Source organism: Pongo pygmaeus, chromosome 11 (assembly GCF_028885625.2).
Source record: "Pongo pygmaeus isolate AG05252 chromosome 11, NHGRI_mPonPyg2-v2.0_pri, whole genome shotgun sequence".
NCBI classification, from domain to species: domain Eukaryota; kingdom Metazoa; phylum Chordata; class Mammalia; order Primates; family Hominidae; genus Pongo; species Pongo pygmaeus.
Genome location: NC_072384.2, coordinates 102,562,043 through 102,579,109, shown reverse-complemented (window position 1 = coordinate 102,579,109; position 17,067 = coordinate 102,562,043). Strand labels below are relative to the sequence as shown.

General features: G+C 42.6%; 1 protein-coding gene and 2 non-coding genes across 7 annotated transcripts in view; all 3 read right to left on the bottom strand.

The window, feature by feature from the left end:
- NOP58 (NOP58 ribonucleoprotein) overlaps positions 1-16,629 on the bottom strand; it is a 36,678-nt gene extending 20,049 nt beyond the window's left edge. For 2 of the 5 annotated variants that reach the window (XM_063648368.1, XM_054479149.2), the window contains exons 1-4: positions 15,984-16,613; positions 8,053-8,129; positions 5,392-5,444; positions 915-1,036 (exon numbers count right to left, since the gene is read on the bottom strand). In XM_063648368.1, the coding sequence (XP_063504438.1) occupies positions 915-1,036; positions 5,392-5,444; positions 8,053-8,129; positions 15,984-16,028 (297 nt within the window). In that variant the 5' untranslated portion in view covers positions 16,029-16,613. Of the gene's footprint in view, positions 1-914; positions 1,037-5,065; positions 5,184-5,391; positions 5,445-8,052; positions 8,130-8,728; positions 8,819-15,983 lie in introns of those variants that run through there. The other 3 variants (XM_054479145.2, XM_054479146.2, XM_054479148.1) reach the window with 3 other exon arrangements.
- Positions 5,203-5,287, bottom strand: LOC129032270 (small nucleolar RNA SNORD70). Its single transcript, XR_008501284.1, has one exon. It is a non-coding gene; the product is annotated as a small nucleolar RNA SNORD70 (small nucleolar RNA).
- On the bottom strand, positions 6,721-6,808 carry LOC129032269 (small nucleolar RNA SNORD70). Its single transcript, XR_008501283.1, has one exon. It is a non-coding gene; the product is annotated as a small nucleolar RNA SNORD70 (small nucleolar RNA).
- Positions 16,630-17,067: the final 438 nt, after the last annotated feature.

Here is a 17,067-nt window from a genome sequence, read left to right as displayed (position 1 = left end):
GCCAGGGCGTGTTGGCAGGCATCTGTAATCCCAGCTACTTGGAAGGCTAAGGCAGAGGAATCCCTTGAACCCACGAGGCAGAGGTTGCAGTGAGCCGACATCATGCCACTGCACTCCAGCCAGAGCTACAGAGCGAGACTCTGTCTCAAATAAATGAAATAAAATAAAATAATTAGCCAGCATGGTGGCATGTGCCTGTAGTTCCAGCTACTGAAGAGGGAGGATTGCTTGAGAACAGGAGGTTAAGTCTGTGGTGAGCTGTGAGACCGCGCCACTGCACTCCCGATTAGCTGGGACTACAGGCACCTGCCACCACGCCCAGCTAATTTTTTGTATTTTCAGTAGAGACGGGGTTTCACCGTGTTAGCCAGGATGGTCTCCATCTCCTGACCTCGTGATCCTCCTACCTTGGCCTCCCAAAGTGCTGGGATTACAGGCGTGAGCCACCACACCCCACCCGAATTGTTCTGCTTTCTGTATTTGGGAGGCTATTTTCCTAGTTTTTCTTTCCACTCTCACATTTTATTTCATTTCCAGCAATACACCCCTACTAAAGTTTTCTAATAAATACATTTCTAAAAAATATAAGGACCCCATTTTTGTTGAAAAAAAAATGTGGCTAGACAAAAATATGGCATGATATACATATAACATTAACATTATATATGGGTAGCAGATTTGTTAAAGCGAATTTTTATCATTTTTTGTTCTTCTATATCTTCTACAACAAATAGGTATTACTTATTTGCTCAGTTCAGCTGATGTTAGGGGAAATCCATTATCATGTAGCTTAGAGAAAAGAAAAAAAACTATTGAGAACTTATGATAAGCAACTTACTGCAAAGGCTAGGCTTTGTAGTTGGTATGCTGTGAGATCTGACTAGCAGGCATGACCAAAAAAATCGTGACTTTACCTTTATGACCCCTCCTAGTTTAGCATCAGCTACTGCCAGCGGTTCATGGGCTTCTTTTACTATTTTCTTCAGAACTTTTTTCAGCTGCTTATTGATTTTGCCCTCCATCAGAGCTGTGAATGCTTTTCAGGAAAAAGAAAAACAAAAGCATTAACTCCCAAATTTTTAACTTTGAGACCTTGTCCTAGTTGACCTTTAAAAAAATAAAATAGGCCTTTCAAAGGGCTTGAATTTAATGTTACTTCTGAAATTAAATGATGTATGTTTTATAAGTTACATGTTTCACAATTTCATTTGATCTTCCCACTCTCATTTTTGCTACAGAGCCAGGGGTAAAATCAGGTCCAGGGTTTCTTTCCTTCTCACAAGAATCTTCTCATGAACTCAAGGGAGAATCATGAAATCTTAGAAACAATCTTTTTGGGAAGACAAAATAGACTCACTTTCCTTTGTAATTTCAAATAGACTGTCCTGAAATATCCTAAAATCATCAAAACTAGTAAAAATGAGTGTAATCATTTTCAAAGTTCTGCCACAACATAAGCATGTTTGAGTGAAGGCCTTATCTTTGCTTGTATCTCTACTTGTACACCTCCAGCAAGGTAAAACTTAGTAGCAAAGGCTGCCTATTCTATTTTGAGACCGCCGGTATTTCTGGCAAGTTCTAAATCGGCTACTTTATAATTCTCACCCTTACTTAGACCTATACTCCCTTGTTCTGGACCCACATGAACTAATACCCCTTCTGAAATTTATCTGACATTTGACTGAGGTAAAAGTATGCTTGGGTTACCCAGGCATGGTGGTGTGTACCACCAGCCTGGCCAACATGGCAAAACCCGTCTCTACTACAAATACAAAAATTAGCTGGGTGTGGTGGCACGTGCCTGTAGTCCAGCTACTGGGGAGGCTGAGCTGGGAGAATCACCTGAGCCCAGGGAGTTCGAGGCTGCAGTGAGTCATGATCATGCCACTATACTCCAGCAGCCTGGTGACAGACCCTGTCTCAACAAAACAAAAACAAAAAACATAAAAAGTATGCTTGGGCTGCATGCGGTGGCTCAAATCTGTAATCCCAGCACTTTGGGAGGCTGAGGCTGGCAGATCACCTAAGGTCAAGACTCGAGAGACCAGCCTGGCTAACATGATGAAACACTCTCTCTACTAAAAATACAAAAATTAGCTGGCCCTGGTGGCTCATGCCTGTAATCCTAGCTACTCGGGAGGCTGAGGTAGGAGAATCGCTTGAACCCAGAAGGTGGAGGTTGCAGTGATATCATGACATTGCACTCCAGCCTAAGAGACAACAGCAAAACTCCATCTCAAAAAAAAAAAAAAGAAAAATGCTTGGCAGGAATGAAGGTCTATCAACAATTTCTAAGGTCAGGCAGTTTGTGCTTAGTAAGTCAGGTCTTGCTCTTCCCTCCTGATCGTATATCCATTTGAATTATGATCAAATGGATAATCTCAGCACTTCAGGAGGCTGAGGTGAGTGGGTCACGAGGTCAGGAGATGCAACCATCCTAGGCAACATGGTGAAACCCCATCTCTACTAAAAATACAAAAATTAGGTGGGCGTGGTGGCATGCACCTGTAATCCCGGCTACTCAGGAGGCAGAGATTGCAGTGAGCCGGGATCGCGCCCCTGTACTCCAGCCGAGGATCAGTCTCCAGCCGGGGATCGGTCTCAAGAAAAAAAAAAAAGACTTGCAAGTTGAAAACACAATCAAGAATAAAAATAAACCATTTAATGCAAATAGCATATATGAATGTCTGAGACTAACACAAATTCAACATCACACCCCAACAAGACCCTATTTCTTTATTTAAAAAAAAAAACTGATGGCCAGGCACGGTGGCTCATGCTTGTAATCCCAGCACTTTGGGAGGCCAAGGCGGGTGGATCACCTGAGGTCAGGAGTTCGAGAGCAGCCTGGCCAACAGGCAAAACCCCATCTCTACTAAAAAATACAAAAATTAGCTGGACGTGGTGGTACCACCTGTAATCCCAGCTACTTGGGAGGCTGAACCCAGCCTCCTGGGAGAATTGTTTGAACTCAGGAGGTGGAGACTGCAGTGAGCCGAGATCATGCCACTGCACTCCAGCCTGGGTGACAGAATGAAACTCCATCTCAAAAAAAAAAAAAAAAAAAAAATTGAGATGGGGTCTCGCTATATTGGCCAAGCTGATCTTAAATTCCTGCCCATCTTAGCCCCTCAAAGTGTTGGGATTACAGGTGTTAGCCACTGTGCCTGGTCTCATCAAACTCTAAGGCTATGAGGTTTAAAATGTACACTGTGACATTTACAACCATTTAGTTGTGGTTCTGTCATGTCAAAACTGCCTTATAACAGGCAGTGAGAACTGAATTCCCAGGGAAAGGATTCTGCTTTCTTAATTAGCTGATGCTTATTTAACTTTCTGGTGAAAACAGATAGGAAAACGCACTGTAAATGTTTCTATGACAGCATTCCTGATAAAATTCACTACTTTCATTCATTTTCCCCAAAATATTTATTATAAACCTTCTATAGCTGTATACTTTGCTAGAGTCTAGGAATTTGACAGTACAGAACAGTCTCTGCTCTCATGGAGCTTAGACTGGGGGGAGGATTGACTTTAAATTCTCAACTACTATGGCATTTTGTCCATTTACTGTACACTACTTAATTTTATGTTATTTTTCAGACGGAGTCTCGCTCTGTTGCCAAGGCTGGAATGCAGTGGCACAATCTCGGCTCACTGCTACCTCTGCCTCCCAGGTTCAAGTGTTTCTCCTGCCTCAGCCTCCCAAGTAGCTGGGACTACAGGTGTGTGCCACCACACCCAGCTAATTTTTGTAATTTTAGTAGAGACGAGGTTTCACCATGTTGTCCAGGCTGATCTCGAACTGACCTCAGGTGATCTGCCTGTCTTGGCCTCCCAAAGTGCTGGGATTACAGGCATGAGCCACTATGCCCAGCCTTATTGTACAGTACTTTAAATAATACAAAGAAGCTAGGTAAATGAGTCTGGAAATACTGCTCAAATTTCAAGTTTTATCACCTGTAACACAGAGATGATGTTATCTCCCTCACAGGATTCAAGAATTAAATAACAATTATGAAATCATAAGTATAAATCTAACTATCAGTATGTGCTCAATATATTAGGTATTAATAGTAAAAACCTGCTTGTTTGAGCAAAAGCTTGGCTTGTCCATTTAATACAGTTTAATAAGGACTGGCCAGAAATATCCCAAGCAGATTAAAGATCGTATTCAAAACGGAATTCAGAAGAGGCTACTTGAGATCAGGATTAGGAACTGTTCATATCCCAGTCTATGTCAACAACACCCCCCAGAGTTGGAATACAGCTAACACAATCTTGCTTGGAATCTTACCAAATGTTTACCCATACTTAAAAGCTGTGATGAACAGGATATCTTTTTAAAAATTCTCCAAGTTAATATTACCACAGTTTTTTTTATGGCTGTATATAATTCTAATTACTGAAGGGTTGGTGAAGCAGCCCGAGAACTATGTTTATAAAACAAAGAAACTGGCCCTATGGGTCTTCCTTCAGCCTATCCGTCTGCCAAGGTTAGGGTGGTCTGTTATGTTCCAGCATGTTTAGTTGGATTCCGAATTTTCAGACAAAAACTGTACCTTTCTCCTGTGGTTATTTAACAAAATTTTTTGCATCTGTCATATTCTTGCCCAGCTTTAAGCCACGTTCTTCCTCACAGTCCTTCATTTTCAAACTACACCGCCAAATAGTCGGCTGATTTGTGATAAAGAATTTAGGCAGTTGAAAATTTAATGATTTGGGCTTTATATCTGCTCTTCCTGTTCTCCCTAACACTTAAAAAAAACAAAACTGTAAGACCTACTGCAGTCAATTATAGTAAAAAAAACCCTATCACTCTGTTGTCCCGTGATGAAGTCTAGTTAAGAGTATGAGTAATCCATTCTTCTGAATCTTTTAAAAATAACACCTCTGTCAGCTTCTGTATAACTCCAAATATTGATATGCTTTTTTGAACTAAAAATCTATACCCCCAGAAGAGCTTTTTAAATTATTTTTCAACTGTGAATCCTGGCTGTTTTCAGGATTACAACTCTACCCTTGGATTAAAATGAGGAGAGAGCTGTATACTTGACCACATTACCTTGGTCCCTTGTAGAACACCTTTTACTGAATTGTGCTTCAGCATTATGTTGCTGGTTTCCACAGGGAGATCAACTTAACCACTTCTCACCTCTCCTCACACATGGGGAAAACCAGCCCTATGGTGAAAAAAGCTAACTCAATGTTGTCTCAGTGGTAGTGACGAATGAGTCAGATCACTTAAATTCAGTTCCAATAAGAATGCATCATTGACAACATTGAATAAGGTTAACACAGGCAACTGAAGCAAACAACCTTTTAACAAGAAAAACAAATGGCTAAGACTTAATTTTTTCAAAAAAGCAAGCTTCTAGTTTTTTACTTTACCTGCTAATGCTTCTGCTGTATCCTGAAATTTCTCAAAATGTTTTAGCTTTACTCTAGAATTAAAAAAAAAGAGAGAGAAACATGTTATTGGGGGCGGTGCATTGATTCAAAAGCCACAATAACTTGGAAAGAAGTGCTTGACTGTTTCCAAAGCACACACCAATAAAACATGCCTATCATTGTGTATCAGAGTGTGAAGTTAGATATTCTTCATACAATTACTAGTTTTTCTAAATGTTAGGCTAGTAATGCTTGGATTATTAAAAGAAAGTTGTAGGCTTTGAAGGAAACTTTGGCCAAGAGTAAAGATGTTGAAGCTTTAATACAAACCCCTGTTGCACAAAGCTGTACAGAGATGACTTTATTATACAGCACAGAATTGACTCAAGAAAAAGTATGTGAGTCCCTTTTAGGAATCTCATGATATTCATTTGTCTATCCTGTATAAATGCCATTAAAAAAAATAGCTTATTGTCGGATCTCATTCTTGTTACATCCTAACCCTTTATATATATATATATTTTTTTGAGACAGAATCTCACTCTGTCACCCAGGCTGGAGTGCAGTGGTGCGATCTCGGCTCACTGCAACCTCTGCCTCCTGGATTCAAGCAATTCTCCTGCCTCAGCCTCCCAAGTAGCTGAGATTACAGGCATGTGCCGCCATATGCCTGGCTAATTTTTTTTTTTTTTTTTTTTTGAGACAGAGTCTCACTGTCGCCCAGGCTGGAGTGCAGTGGTGTGATCTCGGCTCACTGCAAACTCCGCCTCCCAGGTTCACGCCATTCTCCTGCCTCAGCCTCCCAAGTAGCTGGGACTACAGGCAACCGCCACCGCACCCGGCTAATTTTTTGTATTTTTAGTAGAGACGGGGTTTCACCGTGTTAGCCAGGATGGTCTTGATCTCCTGACCTCGTGATCTGCCCGCCTCGGTCTCCACCTCGACCTCCCAAAGTGCTGGGATTACAGGCGTGAGCCACCGCTCCCGGCCCCCTTTAGGTTTTTGAGACAGGGTCTCACTTCACTCTGTCACCCAGGCTGGAATGCAGTGGTGCAATCACAGCTCACTGCAGCCCTGACTTCCCGAGCTCAAAGGATCTTCCAGCCTCAGTCTCCCAAGTAGCTAGGACTATAGGTGTGCACCACCACACCCAGCTAATTTTTGTTTTTGGTAGAGATGGGGTTTTTCCTATATTGCCCAGGCTGGTCTTGAACTCCTGGGCTCAATTGATCCGCCTGCCTTGGCCTCCCAAAATGCTGGGATTACAGGTGTGAGCCATCACGCCCGGCCTCAGGGTAGTATATTATGCAGAAAGAAACATATAGTTGATTCATCGTTGTCTCAGTGGTAGTGACGAATATTGAGTCAGATCACTTAAATTCAGTTCCAACAAGAATACATCATTGACAACGACGAATCAGATTAACCCAACAAAGCATATAACCCTTTCAGAAGGAAAACTAGTCTTCTATTTGCCTAAAACAGTGTCATCTTTTTTTTTTTTTTGGAGACAAGGTCTCACTCTGCCGCCCAGACTGGAGTGCAGTGGCGCAATCTTGGCTCACTGCAACTTCCGCCTCCCAGGCTCAAGGGATTTTCCTGCCTCATCTTCCTCCCGGTAGCTGGGATTACAGGCATGTGCCACCATGCCCGGATAATTTTGTGTTTTTAGGAGAGACGGGGTTTCACCATGTTGGCCAGGCTGGTCTCGAGCTCCTGACCTCAAATGATCCACCCACCTTGGTCTCCCAAAGTACTAGGATTACAGATGTGAGCCACCACGCCAGGCAACAATGTCACCTTAAGCAAGGTTTTCTTATCTGGTAAGAGAACATGCTAGTGTGGTCCCTTAAATACACACACAAATACGAAGATTTAGGCCAGGTGTGGTGGCTCACGCCTGTAATCCCAGCACTTTGTGAGGCCGAGGCAGGCGGATCACCTGAGGTCAGGAGTTTGAGACCCACCTGACCAACATGGCGAAACCCTGTCTCTACTAAAAATACAAAAATTAGCTGGGCATGGTGGTGGGCGCCTGTAATCCCAACTACTTGGGGGGCTGAGGCAGAAGAATAGCTTGAACCCAGGAGGGGGAGGTTGCAGTGAGCAGAGATTGCGCCATTGTACCCCAGCCTGGGTGACAGAGCAAAACTCTGCCTCAAAAAACAAACAAAAAAAACAAAGATTTAAAATCTACACTAAGAATGAATCTTCCATGAAATTGTGATGAAAGAAAAAGTAGTTCATGCTAGTTTTGCTGTTGCAAAACTCAAAAAGCAGGTTACAACCTCTGTGTGTGGTAAGTGCTTAGTTAAGATAAAAAAGGTATTACATTTGTGTGTGGAAGACATGAAGACAAACGTGTTCCTACTGACAGCAATCACATTTGGTACTATCCAAGATTTAACGTATCCACTGGGTCTTCTGGAACATAATCCCTGTGGGTAAGGGGGGGGGGGACTACTGCCTTCAAATTAATTGAGATGGCCTATATTCCAAGTAAAACATTTGTAATAAATAGGTTCATACCAAAATTATTCCTGAAACAGATTTCAAAACAGAAAACTATGAATGTAACATTATATAAATCAGGAAAAAATGTAAAAAATAAAACAAGCCCTAAATGTTAACTGCTAAATTACTGATTTCAAGATTACTTACATTTTGTTTGCTTTCTCTGGAGTTTCAAATTCTTTCCATAAACTATCAACCTCTTGAAGTTTCTTCTCATTTAGAACCTGTAATAAAATGTTTAAATAGTTTTCTTTAAATGGTACAGGTGAGGCATATACAGCTGCATTCTTCAAGTACAATTTTACATGTAAAATGAAGGTGGTAGAAGCTATTTCTTTCACTAAGATAATGAACTAGTTTTCTTATCCTGCATGTATTTTTGGTCAAATTACTAGTTCGAATTGCCCATTTAACAGCTGAATGGAATTCAGATCTAGTCCAGTCAGATGTAGTACAGTGGCTATTCACAGTCTAGGATCTACCTGGCCTCAAGTGATATTCCTGCCCCAGCCTTGGGCCGTAGCTGGAGCTATGGGTTCCTAGGGGGGTAGGGCAGAGAACCTTTCTTTCTTTTTATTTTTTTGAGATGGAGTCTCGCTCTGTAGCCCAGCATGGAGTGCAGTGGAGCAACCCTGGCTCACTGCAACCTTCACGTCCTGGGTTCATGAGATTCTAGTGCCTCGGCCTCCTGAGTAGCTGGGATTACAGGTGTGCACCACTGCACCTGGCCAAGAACCTTTCTTTTAAAAGAGCCATTAATCCCTTTACAATAAAGTATTGTAATCATTAAAAACTTTTATTTGCGCCAAGCGCGGTGGCTCACATCTGTAATCCCAGCACTTTGGGAGGCCGAGGCAGGCGGATCATCTGAGGTCAGGAGTTCAAGACCAGCCTGATCAACATGGAGAAACCCCGTCTCTACAAAAAAAAAAAAAAAAAAAAAAAAATAGTTGGGCGTGGTGGCACATGCCTGTAATCCCAGCTACTCGGGAGGCTGAGGCAGGAGAATCGCTTGAACCCGGAGGCGGAGGTTGCAGTGAGCTGAGATTGCGCGATTGCCCTCCAGCCTGGGCAACAAGAGCAAAAAACTCCATCTCAAAAAAACAAAAAACAAAAAAAAACCTTTTATTTGTCTACTTTCAATAGATTATATTCATTATTTACTGCTATGATCATCCTAACATGAAAGTATTATGGATTTCTCTAAAACTATCAATTGTGAGACACATCTAGATGTGAGAAATTTTTAAAATGCAGAAGAAATGTAGGGTACTTTAATCAACAATACACTTATCAACATTTAGGTATATATTCTCCAAGACTTTGAATGTCTGTGCAACACATGTTCATGCATACTTTTAGGAATCACAGTAAATGGCTTTTTTTTTTTTTGAGATGGAGTCTCACTCTGTCGCCAGGCTGGAGTGCAGTGGCGCAATCTCGGCTCACTGCAACCTCCGCCTCCCGGGTTCAAGCGATTCTCCTGCCTCAGTCTCCTGAATAGCTGGGATTACAGGCATGCACCACAACACCCAACTAGTTTTTGTATTTTTAGTAGAGACTGGGTTTCACCAAGTTGGCCAGGATGGTCTTGAACTCCTGACATCAGGTGATCCACCCGCCTCGGCCTCCCAAAGCACTGTGATTACAGGCGTGAGCCACCACACCCAGCCGCCTTGTATTGTTTGGAAGCAAGACCTAGACATTTAATTTTACCTGTTAATATTTCAGTTTCTATCTATAAAATATAAAGACTTGTTTTAAAGCTAGTACTATTGTAACAACAATGCTAAAGATTGCAATGGTACTAGTTGTATACTATTTCTACTTAGAAATGGAAATTAACTTAAAATGATAAAACTTAAAATGGATTTCTGTATACAAATATTTATCATTACCCTGGCTGAAAAGAAATGATTAAAAATTTGAGACAAATTAAAAAAAAACTTTGAGACAAATGTAAAACAGAAAATGTAGCAATATCTCTAACTTTCTTATTTAGATGGTCTTTATTAGCAATGTTTTCTTCAAGATGTTACAGTTGGGAACACAGTGGTTTTGTCATAGTAATGGTTTTGGCTGACATAACATAGTCTTTGAAGACCTTTGTGTGCTCATGAATTGCCCTGATTTTATCACATCTCCTTTGTTATTTTAACTTCAGTTTAAGAATGGTGATAGTATCTTTTAATTAATTTATTTATTGAGACGGAGTCTCGCTCCGTTGCTCAGGCTGGAGTGCAATGGCAGGATCTCGGCTCACTGCAAGCTCCGCCTCCTGGGTTCATGCCATTCTCCTGCCTCAGCCTCCAGAGTAGCTGGGACTACAGGCGCCTGCAACCACGCCTGAATAATTTTTTGTATTTTTAGTAGAGTTGGGGTTTCACCGTGTTAGCCAGGATAGTCTCGATCTCCTGACCTTGTGATCCACCCACCTCGGCCTCCCAAAGTGCTGGGATTACAGGCGTGAGTGATCCCGCCAGACCGATAGTATCTTTTAAATACGGCAATTTTGTTACCCAAATGTTATCTTCAAATATACTTGCTTTTCAGCTAGAAAAAATGTGAATTTTACTCATGAGTCATATCCCCTATTTGATACATGTCCTCTTAAAAATAGTGAACTTCAGTTACGGTTAGCTGCATTCTCTGAACAATTTCAAAAAATTTTAATCAATGTTTTCAGTATAGTCATGAGACTTGGTGAGATGTCTTTGGATTCTAAAACTTCATGATATACAAAGTTAGAGCTATTAGTTTATAAATTGTTAATACCAACTCTAGGCTTTGTAGTTGTTTACTGCTTTGTGTGACTCTAAGTTTTTCTAGTTTGGGTTATTTTTACCAACATATCTAATTCAACCATATGTGATTAAATTTATACAGGCTGGGTGCGGTGGCTCACGCATAATCCCAGCACTCTGGGAGGCCGAGGCAGGCGGAGATCACGAGGTCAGGAGATCGAGACCATCCTAGCTAACACGGTGAAACCCCGTCTCTACTAAAAATACAAAAAATTAGCCAGGCGAGGTGGTGGGCGCCTGTAGTCCCAGCTACTCAGGAGGCTGAGGCAAGAGAATGGCATGAACCCCAGGGGGCGGAGCCTGCAGTGAGCCGAGATTGCGCCACTGCACTCCAGCCTGGGCAACAGCGAGACTCCGTCTCAAAAAAAAAAAAAAAAAAATTTTTGTATACATCAGAACAAACCCCTAAAATCATCTTGTCACACTCATCTAACTATAAGTTTTATACAACTTGCAATATTGTGTTTCTTTTACTGAAAATAATACATAACCAGACTAGAACTGTGTGTTAATGTGTAGATGTGCTATATTATGGGCTTGATAGATAATGCTTATTAGCAAGGTATAGTTTTAAATTTACTAGCTGTGTTGTTTTTCCAGAGACAGGGTCTCACTTTGTTGTCCAGGCTGGAGTACAGTGGTGTGGTCCTGTGTCACTACAGCCTCAAACTCCCGGCCTCAAGCGATTCTTCTGCCTCGGCCTCCCAAGTAGCTAGGACTATAGGTGCACACTGCCACATCTAGCTATTTTAAAAATCTTTTTGTAGAGACAGGGGCTTGCTTTGTTGCCCAGGCTGATCTCTAACTTCTGGACTCAAGTGATCCTCTTGCCTTGCTTGGCCTCTCAAAGTGCTGGGAGTGCAGGCAGAAACCATGGCGCTTGACCCAGCTGGGTTTTTTTTAAATAAAAATATATGCATAATATCTGTACATACTCTATTTCACAAAATTTAACATGCTATTCTTTTTTTTTTTTTTTTTTTTGAGACAGAGTCTTGCTCTGTCGGCTAGGCTGGAGCACAGTGGCATGATCTCAGCTCACTACAACCTCCACCTCCCTGGTTCAATCAACTCTCCTGCCTCAGCCTCCCAAGTAGCTGGGATTACAGGAGCATGCTGCCATGCCCAGCTAATTTTTTGTTGTTGTTGTTGTATTTTAGTAAAGACGGGGTTTCACTGTTGCCCAGGCTGGTCTTGAACTCCTGAGGTCTGGCAATCTGCCTGCCTCAGCCTCCCAAAGTACTGGGATGACAGGCGTAAGCCATCACACCTGGCTTATGCTATTCTTTTACACTCCCAATTGACCTGTCATCAATTGTAAGACATCCCAATTTTAGGGATGTTAAATATGGGGGTTGTGCCTTTTAGGATTAATCCCATCCTATCGAATACTTAGGCAGCTGATACAGAATATTGGTGAGGGTGTATGGAATTAAGAATTTTAATCACTTTTTTTGTTTTTTTTTGAGACAGTGTCTTGCCCTGTCACGCAGGCTGGAGTGCAGAGGTGCGGTCTTCTCACTGCAACCTCCACCTCCCTGGTTCAAGTGATTCTCCTGCCTCAGCTGGGACTACAGATGTTGCGACACACGCCACCATGCCTGGCTAATTTTTGTATTTTTAGTAGAGACGGGGTTTCACTATGTTGGCCAGGCTGGTTTCAAACTCCTGACCTCATGATCTGCCCACCCCAGCCTTCCAAAGTGCTGGGATTACAGGTGTGAGCCACCACTCCCAGCCTCCTCATTTTCATTTTTAATTGATTGATTGCTTGAGACTTTGTGTGGTTTTTGTTTTGTTTTGAGATGAGGTCTCACTCTGTTGTCCAGGCTAAAGTGCAGAGGCTCAATCACGGCTCACTGCAGCCGTGACCTCCCTCCCACCTCAGCCTCCTGCAGCAGCTGGGACTACAGGCAAGCACCACTGTGCCCAGCTAATTTTTTTTCCGCCATGTTGCCCAGGCTGGTCTGCAACTCCTGGGCTCAAACAATCCTCCTGCCTCACCCTCCCAAAGTGTTAGGGTGACAGGCGTGAGCCACTGCACCCAACCTCTATGTTTTGTGTAAATATTTAATGCTAACTTTTAAGTTTCACTTCCGCAGACAATATGAGCAAGTTAATGTTTTATGAAACTTGTTTGAATACAGGATAAAACTGATAATTAGCTTAAAATGTGCACTGCTCAAAAAGAAACAAATCCATACACGCAACAAGTGTGAAAAAGCTCTTCGGTTAGCTTCAGAAGCATTACGCTAAGTGAAAAAAGCCAAACACAAAAGACTAAAATACTACTCCACTTACATGAAACTTCTAGAAAAAATTATGCAGAAAGAAAGCTGAACAGTGATTGTCTAGAGCAGGACTAACTTGAAAATGGGCATGACAACTTTTTGCAACAAAGTGTACTATAAAACTGGATTGTAATTAAAACCTACAGGTGAGTTATACAGTATGTAAAGTACACCCAATAAAGTTAGAAAAAATATATTGCTCGGTACTTAGGTTTTATATAGACATTTGGTATATACATCAAAAATCTTTCTCCAAACCTTGAGAAAATGAAGTGACACAAAATGCTATGCTACACAGCTACACTGTACAATATAACCATTGTAAAAAAACAAACAAACAAACAAACAAAAAACTTCAAAAAACCTCCTACAACATTCTCATCAAAGCATGAATTGTATGCAACCATACAATTTTTTTTTGAGACGGAGTTTCGCTCTTATTGCCCAGGCTGGAGTGCAATGGCACGATCTCAGCTCACCGCAACCTCCGCTTCCCGGGTTCAAGCAATGCAACCGCCTCAGCATCCCAAGTAGCTGAGATTACAGGCGCACACCACCACACCCAGCTAATTTTTGTATTTTTTTAGTAGAGACGGGGTTTCACCATGTTGGTTAGGCTGGTCTCGAACTCCTGACCTTGTAATCCGCCCGCCTCGGCCTCCCGAAGTGCTGGGATTACAGGCATGAGCCACCATGCCCGGCAACCAATATAATTTTATACCCTAGCATTTTGAAAGATTATGGGAAAGGAAATTAATAACCTTGAACTGTAAGTCTACTTTTTTAGGAGATAAAATTCACCATATTATATATCATATTAACTTTACATATATCTTAATATTTGCCCTTTTAAAGTGTACAATTCACTTTTTAGTAGTGCATTCTCACAAAAATGTGCAGCCATCACTAGTTCCAGAACATTTGTATGTCTTTTATACTCAGAAATGATCAATGTTAATTCCAATAATTACAAACTAATCAATGTCAACATATTCGAGCTTAACTAGTTATTTCTTTAGTACTAGGTTACACAAACCACAATTTAATCATTTTGAACAGTAACTTGCAAATAGCACTGCAAACTCCAACGGAATACTCAAAGACATTTTTATGGAGGAGGACACGTTTCATTAACAGAAATCAGTAATTCATCGAGACATGGTTGAGTATTTTAGGACCCAGGTCTAGAAATCCGACCATTGATAAGCCAATTCCTTCCTACCATGGGAGACAACCAGTGCACTGTGCAGAGTTGCTCCTCTTAACATCCAGTACAGGACAGTATACTATAGCAATTAACGGTGAAATTCATCGATAGACACTGACAGACCACATTGGCTAAGAGAATTTGGAGTTCTGCATAGCTACATGGTAATTTAGATAAGATTCCAAAAAGCTGGAGAAAAGTAAAATTGACATGTTTCGTAGTTCTAAAGAGGACTAAGGAGCTTACTTACAAGTTCCTTAAAACTACTAATACTGCAATTGCAGATAATTCCAATTAAGGTAAAAACAAGCAAAACTGCCTTTTGGGTTTTAATGATTTTACTGGTTTTCTTAAAAATAACAAGTATTTGACGTATCAAATGCAAACTGCGTATTTTCAAATGTCGGAAGTGAAACATGGAGAACTCTGCACCCATCCAGACTTTCTTGCATCCACACCACAAACGGTTTTTTGGTTCACAGCTAAAATTGTATTGCATTTATTTTTACCTAGCGTTTTTGCTTTCTACCAACACATATATATGTAGAATATACATAAAAACTTTATTTTTCATTGCTATATTCGCAGAGCTCAGAAGAGTTGCACGGCACAAGAAAAGGCACTCAATCTCACTCATTCTTCCTAACATCTCAACAGCATCTTGCGATACGAATGTCTTACCATTCAACCATTTCAGTGCTGACGAACTTGTCAAACTTTCCCCACGAAAACAACCAAATCTCAAATTCACATCACCAGCCTAGATGTTTTCCCCTAAGCTTCAAATTTGAAATACTGAACTGCCCGATCTACACAACTACATTATCAGGTCTAACAGACAACGCAAGCTTCCCACAGCCCAAACTGGAAATCTTTAGTCCTTCACCCACAAGAAACTTTATTAACATCTTATTTAAACCAAAACCCCATATTCAATCTATTAGCCAGTCCTTTCTGTTCCACCTTCACAATTTCTATCGATATTTGTTTCTCTCTATACCAGGCAATTTCATCTTGTCTAAATGAATCCAAAAGTATTCTTGCTGCCGTTCTTATCTCCTCGAGTCTAATCTCCACACAGCAGAGTAACCGTATTAAGACAAATTAGCAGGTCATTCCTCTGCTTAAATCCTTTCGATTGGCCGAGCACGGTGGCTCACGCCTGTAATCCCAGCACTTTGGGAGGCCGAAGCACGTGGATCACTTGAGGTCACGAGTTCAAGACCAGCCTGGCCAACATGGTGAAACCCCGTCTCTACTAAAAAGCAAACAAACAAACAAACAAAAACAACTAGCCAGGCGTGGTGGTGGATGGAGGCCTGTAATCCCAGCTACTTGGGAGGCCAAGGCAGGAGAATCGCTTGAACTCGGGAGTCGGAGGTTGCAGTGAGCCAAGATTGCGCCACTGCACTCCAGCATAGGCAACAAGAGCGAAACTCCATCTCAAAAAAAAAAAAAAAAAATCTTTCGATCATTCCTCAAAACATCTAGAATAAAATCCGATTCCCTATAACCTGTTAGAACTAACACGCCTCCTGCCCACCTCTTCAACGGGAGGAAAGAAAATCCTCTAATGCAGAACGGGTCTCCCCAAACGGCGGGGCCACGTGTTACACGTAACATGGCTCTCAGGTGTAAAGGCCTTTTCCCTCCTCCCAGAGCCCGGGCCATAACAGGTACCCACGCTACCCTGAGTAGTTCCGTGCTTAAGTCTTCCCCTCTCCTCGTCTGTCCAGCATCCGCCTTCCCCCTTTAACGGCTCGCTCTCCCACCTACCTTAAAGATGGCGTAGCCCACAGACGTTTCAAACAGCACCAACATGGTCAGGCCGGGTCAGGGCGCCGCACGGCCCGCCACGAGCTGTGGAGTCAGTTCAAAAACACCGACTACGCGGCCCCAAAAGGCCTCCTAGGCTGCGGCGGGCAAAGCACAAATGTGCTCGCCGTTCCGCAGAGAATCAGACACGCTGCCTAACCCCTCCACGCTGTACTTGGAATAGGACGCACGAACGCGCTTCTCCTTCTCTAAGGATTCTGGGATAGCGACGTCACTTCCGACGAAGACTGCCGCTGAGATTGCCGTCACTTCCAGAATGTTCCCGCCACAGCGGGCTGGGGCGGGCCGAGAAAGTTTGTATCGCGGGATCTAGGGCCTGAACGCAGCCTTTGCGCCTTTTTTTCTTTTTTCTTTTGTTTTTTTGAGACGGAGTCTCGCTCTGTAGCCCAGACTGGAGTGCAGTGGTGTAATCTCCGCTTACTGCAATCTCCGCCTCCCGGGTTCAAGAAATTCTCCTAGCCGGGCGCGGTGGCTCACGCCTGTAATCCCAGCACTTTGGGAGGCCGAGGCGGGCGGATCACAAGGTCAGGAGATCGAGCCCATCCTGGCTAACACGGTGAAACCCCGTCTCTACTAAAAATACAAAAAATTAGCTGGGCGTGGTTGCAGGCGCCTGTAGTCCCAGCTACTCGGGAGGCTGAGGCAGGAGAATGGCCTGAACCCAGGAGGCGGAGCTTGCAGTGAGCCAAGATCCCACTGCACTCCAGCCTAGGCGACAGAGCGAGACTCCGTCTCAAAAAAAAAAAAAGAAAAAAGAAATTCTCGTGCCTCAGCCTCCCCAGTAGCTGGGACTAGAGGCACGCACCACCACGCTCAGCTAATTTTTGTATTTGTAGTAGAGACCGGGTTTCAGCATGTTGGCCAGGATTGTCTCTATCTCTTGACCTCGTGATACACCCGCATCGGCCTCCCAAAGTGCTGGGATTACAGGCGTGACCCACTGCGCCCGGCCTTTTTTTTTTTTTTGAGACAGTCTGGCTGTTGCCCAAGCTGGAATGTAGTGGCACTATCACGGCTCACTGCA